Source organism: Saccostrea cucullata, unplaced genomic scaffold, assembly GCF_032062105.1.
Source record: "Saccostrea cucullata isolate Sc308-1 unplaced genomic scaffold, CSIRO_AGI_Scuc_v1 ctg2681, whole genome shotgun sequence".
NCBI classification, from domain to species: domain Eukaryota; kingdom Metazoa; phylum Mollusca; class Bivalvia; order Ostreida; family Ostreidae; genus Saccostrea; species Saccostrea cuccullata.
Genome location: NW_026935113.1, coordinates 21,874 through 33,157, shown reverse-complemented (window position 1 = coordinate 33,157; position 11,284 = coordinate 21,874). Strand labels below are relative to the sequence as shown.

Sequence of the window (11,284 nt, the reverse complement as noted above, 5' to 3'; positions counted from 1 at the left end):
AGTGTTATTAAGTTTAGTAAAAAAAAAAAAAAAATTAAGAGAAAACTATCAAGTGAATTTAAGGGAGAACATTTTTTTTTAAAGAGAAAACTATTTAGTGAATGAAAGGGGAAAAATTAATTGCAAAAAAAAAAAAAAAAAAAATTATTATTTGAGTTGTGAGTTTAAAGGGGGGGGGGACTAAGAAAAAAATTAGTGTAATAAAAAATAATTTGAAAAAAAAAAATATGAACAAAAATATTCTAAGTTTGTTTTTTAAATATTTGAGGGGGGTATGACCTGGTGTTTTCTTGACACATTCGTTTCTATATATACACCTGTATGAAGGCATCTTTTCTAAAAATGTGGGTGGTCCTTAAAAGGACCGTGGGGTTTAAGACTGGGCCTGATGGTATTAGCCTCAGTCTTGGCCTGCTGTTACTGGCATTCCCTCACTCCTGTCTTCTTCCTCTCCTCCTCCTTCTTGCACCTCCTGTGGGGGGGTTCGTGCCTCCATAGCGGCATATGGGGCAATTCATCTCTCTGCTGACAAGCATTCTGGTGCATCTACAATTTAAAAAATATATATACATATAACATTTTTTTTAGATCACTGAATTTTTAAACATTGAAATTCAAAATTAATTCATAATTTTTTTTTAAAAAATCTTATACCCCCCCCCCCCCCCCCCCCCCCCCCAAAAAAAATTAAATTAAATTTAAAGAAATATAAAAGAAAAAATCTACAAATTGTATTTACCTTTCACAAGCAGGTCTATTCAGGCATTCCCTGCAGATATAGTAAGTACTGACGTCCTCAGCCCAGCAAACCGAACATCTTTGTATGGTCTCTGTTCCCACAGGGGTTCCCCAGATTGGCAAAACATCATTAATGATGGGCGGTGGGGGCGACGGGCTTCTGGGTGGCGATACTGGTGGATTTGGTGGTGATGTTGGCAGGGTAACAGAAGGTCCAGGAGAGGCCGGGGGCGAAATTCCATACATATCCTGCAGTCTAGCATCAAGGGATGGTTGCGAAGCTGGGCTAGTCGGTGACGGTGGTGGTGGTGGCGGTCCTAAGGCCGGGGGTGTCGAATACGGGCGCCCGGCCCTCCTAGCCCTCCGTCTGTCCGCTCTTGTTGATACTGGTGGCGGATCCATCATCCCCACTCCCGCTACTGGCCATCGAGCAAACTCCTGCCCCGTCAGTACACCCCGCAAGGCCACGTAAATAACGACCTCAAGTCCCTCCAAAAGACCAAAGTGCGGAAACGGTCCGCGATGTGCCATGGTTCTGTCCTCTCGGAATCCGTGAAGATAACAAATGACACTGAGATCCGCCTGCTCGACCTATTTATTGACTAATCACGGACGTTAAAGAAAGCACCCTAAAAGCCCGGATGTAACCTAGTGAGCAAGCCGAGGTAGATTTCCAAATGTGTTTGTCAATACGTACATTTTGATGGAATATTTATTGTGTGTTCATAATTGGATTAAATCATGATTCAAGTCTAAAAAAGGTAAGTTTCCTGCATCTTTTGATAGTATATTTGATACATGACATTATTTGGTGACTTAGAAATTAAGTAAAATAGTGGAAGCATGGGGGGTCGATAGCACTGACCTTGATACCCTAAAAGACTAGTGTAGCTTTCTTAGAGTGAGATAGAAAGAAAAGACACTTTTTATTAGGAGATAGGACATAGTGAAACAGGTTGATATAGTTTTTAGTTCGAAACAATTCTTCTAAAGGAAGAAATACAGACGGCGTGGGTTGGTCTATACACACAGGGCCTGGATGTCGGCCATTTTTTTTCGTATAGAAATCATAGAAATATATAGAGCCAAATAGTAATTTTTTAAATCGGGACTTCTCATCGTTTATGTTTGCGATCGAAAGAGTGTTATGACGATAAAATCATTTTGTATACACTTTAGGTTCAGCTGGCAAGTTGTAAAATCGTAAATTTTAAAAAAAAAATGTAGACTCAACAAAGCTCCGCTGAAGGTCTGGAGAGTCCGTTGGTGATTTTTAGAAGGTTTTTACCTTTTATGTTTTAGAACCCAATCAATCGTGTGAGGAAAGAAAACATTTTGTACACACATCATAAGTTACAGTCTGTTTGGGTTATGTTTTAAACCGTTGAAATTCTGTGCTAACACAAACATACACACACACACACACACACACACACACGAACATCATTATACAGTAAAAATATAGAAATCTAAGCTTAGAAGGGGTATTTTGAGTCATAAATCATATGGTAAGAATCCTTAGACATGTCTAGTCGTTTTGAAATAAAATTTGACACCAACATAGTAATTTTTAATGATTTTCTTTTAAATTTCTATTGTTGATAACGGACATGAAGAACCCGGATGTTCATGTATACACAGCAGACGAATGTCCTTGTTGACAGCTCCTTTGGGGTTTTTTTTTTTTATTATTGCTATTAAGTTTTTTTAATTTTACTATTATTATTATTTTTTTTTTTTGGAACATAAAACACAAATACACAAACAATATTATCCCATTATTTATTAAATTTTTCACAAAAACAGTTTTCAAAATACAAAAAAAAACCAACAACAGTAATAATAACATCTAACACAGATCATTGGTGTTTTCATTATAACGTTTCTGTAAAATGGGTTTTAACAATGTCTCTAAATGTTGAATCCTCCGACGAAAGTGAAACCGATCAGCCGCTAGAGTCATCCAGGGACTTGTTCTGTCTTCTGGAGGCAAATGATAAATTTGATTCTGGGTGGTGTTAAAAGTTACACGTTTGCTTCCAATTTTGCCCATTGCTCCAGAATTCTGTTTACTTCCGAGATCTGTACCATCTTGAATCCGTACTGTATACATATTTTCTCGATGGTTTCGATTTCCTGTAACAGCTGGAAAACCTTGGCCCCTTGTGGGTGACAAATCAGACTGTAAGGTTTTCTTTGAAACTGGCTTAGGGACACACCGTAAAGCTTTTCTGGTAGACTGGTTTTCATTTTCTCGCACAGAAAATGTATGACTGCCAGTCTGCCTATATTTGGGCTGGTTAAAAGTCCGGTACATTGCATCCACAATGAATCCGTATCCTCGATAATGGTAGTAGCCCTTTCTAACACTTCTTGTTGTTCTGGTGTCAGTTTTTCTCCATTCCTTTCTATGCATCGCATCATATAGTCATATCCATGTAAGGTTAGAGCATGCTGATGATGAGCTTGAGCTCTCTCCGTCATGTGGTCTGGTGTTGACATGATTGAAAACTGACCAAAATATGACAAAAGGTGCCTATATTTATACCCTATTAATTTTTCTGGAAAATAACAGATGTTTCTGGAAAAAAAACTAGAATTAGAATTTACCTGATTTTTTTTTTACCTGTGGCACGTGCGAGTAATCTTTCTGGAAATTAACAGATCTTTCTAGAAAAAAAAAAATAGATTTAGAATTTACCTGATTTTTTTTCTTATTGTCTCACGTGCGAGTAATCTTTCTGGAAAATAACAGATCTTTCTGGAAAAAACTAGATTTAGAATTTACCTGAATTTTTTTTTACCTGTGGCACGTGCAGCATATCATATCAAAGAGTATATATAAACCCGTGTTTCATTTCAATCGTCCTCATTCGGTTTGTGCATGCAGAAGTATCATCATCATGGCTCAAGAGATAGTTGATTTAGTAAAGGGTGAAAACATGAACAACAATGGAGAAGACTTTGGATTTTACAATGCCTTACCCGAGACTCAAGATCCCATTGGATTAGAATTAGGGCTCTACAACATACCAGAGCCCATCAACAAAGAAGATTTTGGAATCCTAACGACGACCTTAGATGGGATCATTAACATCCTAAGAGCCTTCAGGGAGGAAGTCACAAACGAATTTGGTGCCATGGGAGGAAAACTGGCTAAGCTGGAAGTCAAAATAAGTCAATTTGAGGACAAGATGAAATCAAGTACCAAACCAAAGGACCATGAAAAACCAAAAGGTCCGAAGAAAAGTAAGGAAACCAACCCTTGCTTTATTTGTAAAGAACTGGGTCATTGGGCTCCAGACTGTCCCAGAAAAGAGCGAGATTTGTTTTAAATGCGGTCAACCCGGACACTGGGCAAATGAATGCCTATACAAAGATGACGACCAGGAATTTCTGAGAGAGGTCGAGAAAACTGAAAAAAAGAGAAGTGAAAATACAGACAGTCATAACCCTCAGAAAAAGCCGCATGGGACAGCTGTTGCAACCATACATGAAAACCCAGGACCCAGTCAAACCAAGGAAAACAAACCACTCACTGTGGCCCAGGTAAATAAACCAAAGAAGAGAGTTCAGCCTCCCATCCAAGTCTCCTCTGTCGAGCCGCCTAAGAAGAAGAAAAGCTTAAAATTGCAGAAAAAAGTGAAAAATTAATGGACATTTAAAATTATATTCACAGTGTATTTTGTTTATTATTGTTGCTGTTGTTGTTTTTATTAATAAATGCAGAAAACACAACATCTGTGTTATGTTATGATTTAATTAAAAAAAAAATCAGCTGATTGTCAGCTCTGTATACGTGTGTGTGATATAGACAGAGACAAACACTTTGTGAATTGAATCGCTGACACGTTTATGACGTCATACTGCACTGGATGCTGAAAGTAGGACAGTCAATGTTTACATCAGTCAGCTGATTGTCAACATCAAATGAGTGTCGTACCGCAGAAGTTTTTTTTTTCACAATCGCATTCTCATAGCATGGTTTTTTCCCCATATACTGCCAAGTTTATGACATCATAATGCATTATGAGCTCCATGCACTGCCTCTGCATCGGCACACATTCTAGATCCTTCTCGATCATTCTTATGGACTTAGCAGCTTTTAGTGAGGGAAAAAAAGTGCACTCATTTGACCCCCCCCCCATCCAGGGGCTCTATACTACTATTATGTTCAATATGAAGGCACAGCTTTCTCTTCATTTATTTTGAGTTTTATTTATTTATTTATCTATTTATTTATTTTTGCACGTAATGTAGGTGTTTGTACACGGCCCAGAATAAAACTTCTGCATGCACATGCCTTGTACATCGTTCACACACCACATGTGCAACCAGCAGATGGGGCTGATTAAAATTTAGTGGTCAGAATCCCAAGTGCCGGTATAAGTGTAGAGGTACACAGATGTTTAAACATAAACTTTTGATATAGATGATTTATTAAATTTCATGACACAAAACATTTTTATTCATAATTATGTTTTAAAATCTCATTGTTTTTTTTTTTTTTTAATTTAATTTTAAGAAATGAGAAATAAAATATGAGACCTAGTGTAATCTATTATTTTGATAATAAAGTTAATAATCAAATTGATCGATTTTAATCTTAAATGATCAAATTGATTTTCATTGATCAGAAATCGATGATCAACCTGTGATTTGGCTGTGTTGTGTACATGTCTCCGGCCCCGGGGTAGAAGGGGGTACAACTTGTATATTCCATGTGAATTGAAGTGATCAGCGTAACAATGGGCACTAATCACCTATTGTTCTTCGTCTGCGGCTACCAGTGTACACAATAAACAAACTAACTACCTACACTATACTTACTACTTTGAGAAGAAACAATCTTCACTAGTTTTTGAAAATGAATTATCCTTTAATTTTAATTTTGACGAATAATTGATAGAAAAAATTTAATATTTAGCAAAATAGGACAGTGCAGTACTAAAAGAAAAAAAATGAAGTTTCAATTTATGAACATTGTGCAGATTTAATAATTATTTAATTTTTAATTTGTATAGTCTATCTATCCAAACTCATTTATTTATTTATTAATTTTACGCACATTTCTTGGGATAAATCTAAAAAGAATACTCCGGGGAGGGGTTTTTTCTGTTAATGATGGTTTGGGGCCCGTGAAACTGACACGAGAATTAATTGATAGGGAACATTTGACTTCATCTTAAAATAAAAAAAAATCTGCAAAATGTAAATATAAATTCAAAAGAATTAGAGGGTTTGATGATAGCAAGAAACAAGGAAACTCGACAACACTGAATCAGAAACAAAAATCAAAATGAATTTTGAATGACGTTGTTTATCGCACTCATGAATTAAATTCATGTTTTGAATTTTGTATCGTTCATTGATTCTCTAAATTAGTTTTATGTACACATGTATAAAAATATTAAATAAGCAATTAAAACATGTATGATTTACAAAACATAAAATTAAAGAATCAATTAACTTTTCGCCGTTAACAGCATTTCACCCCCCCCCCCCCCATTTCTGTGCTACATGTACATTCAAATTATGCCAATAAGCGCTCAACCTGTATTCATGTTTATACAAAGGCCCCTGACAAGGAGAAAATGGAATGAAAAACAAATCATATAGTCTCTGTGCAAAATTATTTTCTAATTTGTTGTACGACGTAAAGAATGTACTTATAATTGACCCGATTCTCAAAACGAAAGTAGAACTTTTACACGTGGTGGACATGTGTAATAATAAAGCAAGACGGCATTTGTGGAAAAAAAGAAACTGCCAATCTTATTCTATTTTTTATACTAACTGGCCATGTATAACATGTTTTAGGAGTTGTTTATTTAATAAATTGATCTCGCGCCTCCGGCACGTGTACAGTACAAGCCACACGTCCATTCTATGTGTACTATTATATTAGGAAAGAAAGAGGCATATTTTATCAACTGAAAATCCCACTGCATAAGATTTATAGTATACTGATGGTTTAACAAATAACTTTTATAAAGCGAAAGATAGTCTAAGAAAATGTTGATACCTTACAATGATACACTGTATAAAATTCGCATGGAGAGCATAATCAGAGATCTAGAGCGCTATATTATATAAATATTGCATTTAGTTGAGTGTAACATTGAAAATTTTCACCCCAAGAAAACCATTGTCAACCGAGGCGCAGCCGAGGTTGACAATGGTTTTCGAGGGGTGAAAATTTTCAATGTTACACTCAACTACATGCAATATTTATTATATTATACTGAATGTTTTATACAAATACATATTACAGTGAACCGTGCGCGCATAAATTCTGCGCAGTCGCTATTTTTTGGAATACCACCCGTCGTCAAGCAATGTTGACTGTTGCTACGCATGAGGGCGTGGCTTCATTATTCAGCGGGTAGTATTGTTTTTTATCAAATGTTTCTCGACGAATCAGATTCAAGTAATTTACATGAAAGTATAATATAAGATGTTATAATTCATAAAAATAAAGGTAATTTCATTTCATCGTATGAACTTGTCACATTCTTCAATGAAAGGGCATAATGTATGCTTCATGATTATTTTTTTTCGAGAAATATTTATTTACAAACTGTCTTATGAAATTGAGAATCGTATGTAAATCGAAAGGGGGGGGGTCCATAATTAATAGAGCTCATACATGTATATGACTTGTTCAGTTTTCCGCGAGAAATAATATTACAACCATTGAAAAAAATATCCCCTAAAAGCTTTTTATGATTTAATTGGAACATTATATGTATGATATAAGAATGGTAATAATGAATTAAAAACAGTCATTAAATATGAAAACAATTAAAACATGACTTAAAATATCATTTAGAATAATTCATTTAGAATAAGTCATTTTACAAGTATACGGTAATATTTTTTAATAAAATACTTTTCTTAAAACAAATTATAGTTTTTCTGACTATTTTAACCCCTTTCCAGCTTAAAAAAAAAGTGGCCACAGTAATTATCAATAAATCTCAGCAACGACAGCACATCAACAGTATTTATCAGTATTTATCAGACTCAACAGTAAAGACGACAGTAATTATCAGTATTTCTCAGCAACAACTAAAATTATCAGCAACAACAGTAATAATAACAGTAAATATCAGTAATTATCAGCAAGAACAGCACCGTATCAGTAATTATCAAACATTATCAGTAAAATTTGGGATTCTCAGCACTTTTTTCGTCCAGTAGTGAAGGTACGTAAGACAAAGAAGAAAATAAATAATCTGTCCTCGATAATCTTGAAAATAAATAATCTGTCCTTGACAGGCATGAAAATAAATAATCCGTCTCAAAAAAATTTGCCAGCCCCCCCCCCCCCTCAGAATCAAATGGTCGTCCCCTTATTAAATTTCCATAATCCTTTGCCTTTCTTAAAATCATTGAACTTTAAACATAAAGTAATAATCGAGCGGTCGGACCTATAACTCAGTTCTATAGAACTTGTTGTAACACTTGACAGTAGATTCTCTGATATAAGAAAAAAATCTAATCTGCTTTGCTTAATGGGACTTTTTTTTTCCACGTGTATCTCAAGGCATCTCGATTGTTTTGTCTATAAATATCAACTAAGTTGTTATCTTCCATAAGCTCTATAACCCTCTGTCTTGCATTCGGGTTATTTATATGTTTATAATTATAGTAGTCTAATTCAGGATTTAAAACAATGTTAAAGTCGCCACATAATATGACATTTTCATAATTAAAGTCATTAATGTACCCATGTAATCTTTCATAAAAATCAGGGTTATCATTGTTTGGTCCATATATATACCAGGTCTGGTACAATCACTAGATTCAGCTACGTAGCTTGATTTACCTACATAGCTTTATTTACCTACCTGAGGTAGTTTTATTTAGCTACCAACTCAATTTATTTCTATAAAAAAGCATTTTTCTCAGGGTGTGCGGAAAATATCCTTTTGATGCAGTGATCATTTTGAACTTATCTGAAAACAACTCAGGAAAAAATCATTCTTAAAGAAATGTTTTTTCTGTGCAATAGCAATCAAAGTTCTGGAAGTTTTGGGGCTATGTATGATAGTTAGAACAGTTATTCCTTGAATGAAATGACAAAGAAGTTCAGTTCCGGTTAACACGATAATAGGTCAGTAATCATTCAGCACAATGTGAAGTAATCATACTCAGTCATGCCTCATCGCACGCATGAGAGAGAAGACAGTAATCAAACAATGGAATTACATGTTTTGCTCTAAATTGTCCAAACGCAGCAATTTTTAAAATATCTCTGCTTTGGATTGTTTTTATAAGCCTCCCTAGTATGAATATCAATAGTCTCTCAATTGCGATTTGTTGTCTCTTTTAAGGATAAATAACACAAACAAACTTTTTTCAGAAATCAGCATTATTTCTCATAGATTTACATTTAAATTGACAACCTGAATAATGTTTACCAAGTAGAGTGGGAGAATTTTATAAGATTTTGTCATAAAGTTAAAAAATTGTGCAAAATTTTGTATGGAATTATATAGAAGGCAAAATAAAATCTCAAATCTAAGCACCAGGGAAAACCTACAATTTCTTTATATTTCAGGGATTTATTATTTATGTCATTACAAATCAAAATCAGTCAAAAAATATATATCAACCCGCGCATCCATTTTTTTGTTTGTGGTAAGTACCCTTAAATAAAAAATAAAATTTTGAAATGTTACATTGAAATACTGTATACGTACTTTTTTCCACGGGGTCATAATTCCGCGGAATCTCAATATCTGTTTAATCCGCAGGTAGAAAATTACGCGGATTTCTCACACTGTCACTATATGCCTTGCATTTATATTAAGTACGCTTGGACAAATTTCCGCGGAAAATTTGTGACCGCGTACATAGCGTAAATTAATACCACGCGGAAAAAAGTACTTCTACAGTAGCTAAATAAAGCTACCTGAGGTAGGTAAATAAAGCTACGTTGGTAATTCTACCAACGTTCTAAATCTAGTGATTGTACTGGACCTGTATGTACAACATAAGAGAAACCTTTTTTCTTCAGCAGTAAAATCTAAAAGAAGAAAATTACCATCCACATCTCCTTTTTCCTTAGACATTTTAACATCAAAGTTATTATTAAGGTAAAGATCCATACCATGCTAAAAAAATAACGGATCTACAGATTTTTTTGAAACTTCTCAGAATCTGAACTGAATACTTGTCCTTTCCAGATCTGTGTAAATTTTGGGGTCAACCGGGCCTCCTTTTGAGTTACTAAAAATAGACATAGCCTCGTGAAATTACGGAAATGCAGTGATTAAGATATTTATGCTAGCTTTCTAAAATTAAAAGCAAAAGAAAATTTTTAACATATGAATTATAGAGAAGATATGCTTGTTTAACGGTTTAATTATTTTTTTAATCTGCTGATCCACTTAATATTACTTTCTAGGGCGATTTAAAAATATTTAGCTCAAAATTATAAACTTCATTACTAGTAAAAATAAATTGCTGTTTGATATTTTAACTACAGATTTTTTAAAAAAAATTAACACGTTATTTTTCATCAGTCTCTCCCTTATATGGCATAAAAATTAAGTGGGGCAGCGGGCATCAAACAAGAAAATTTCACATTTTTAAACCAAATTTGCTGAAAAATGATTTTTTGAAAAATCTTTTTAACAACTATACTTTTAGGATTTGGGTGTAAAAATCGCTTTAAATATTTAAAACTATCGATAATAGAACAGTAATAAGTATGGTTTAAACCATAAGTTGAATATTTAATGCATAGACGGCCAAAAATTCGTTTTCACGATTCACAAGCATAATAGTAATCGGGTTCAATCTTCGGAATATTCTATAAACCGTTCATGCGCATGTGTGACGTTATGACGGAAGTGATAGTCTCGTTCAACCAGACCCTCGGCTGTCTCCGTAAATCTCCGACCACCCAGAGGTGGTCGGAGATTTACGCAGACAGCCGAGGGTCTGGTTGAACGAGACTACGGAAGTGAAAGATGAAAATACTTTCAGTTTCAACGGGTGACTGGAAATTCCAGAAGCCCCCCGTTTTTTGGAGAATACCCATACCGAAGGGAAGAAGCCCCAATAAAGTGGTAGAAGCCCCATAAAATTGAATGTAGTGGGATGCATAAAACCCTAAGGTGATGTTTGAATTAACGATATTGATATTCGTAAATTTTTATATCCAATTTTACCTCAGAGTCGACAGAAATCGGGCGCCATTACTGGTTTACCGTACACCACGCCCGATCTAATTTCGAAGCGAGCTGCTATTTGTCATCGTATAGATAGAATTAGATAATTATGTTCCCCAAACGAAGTTGGGGAACATATTGTTTTTACTCTGTTTCTTATTATGTTCCCCAAGCGAAGTTGGGGAACATATTGTTTTTACTCTGTTTCTTATTATTAAGGTCTTCCGTTTCAACGGAAGACCTTCTTATTATACCCGCACATTTATTGTTGTTACTCATGTCCGTCCGTCCGTCTGTCACACTTTTCTTCCCTGAACTCCTCTTACATTTTACACAGTAGTCTAATCATCTTTGGGGGAGAT

The 11,284-nt window shown here is 34.8% G+C and overlaps 1 protein-coding gene across 1 annotated transcript; it reads right to left on the bottom strand.

Moving 5' to 3' along the window:
* Positions 1-417: 417 nt before the first annotated feature.
* Positions 418-1,269, bottom strand: LOC134241902 (uncharacterized). The gene is made up of 2 exons (XM_062723918.1): positions 793-1,269; positions 418-546 (listed from the first exon to the last, which is right to left on the bottom strand). The coding sequence occupies exons 1-2, from the start codon at positions 1,267-1,269 to the stop codon at positions 418-420; spliced, it is 606 nt and encodes a 201-aa protein (XP_062579902.1).
* Between the last annotated feature and the right edge of the window lie 10,015 nt (positions 1,270-11,284).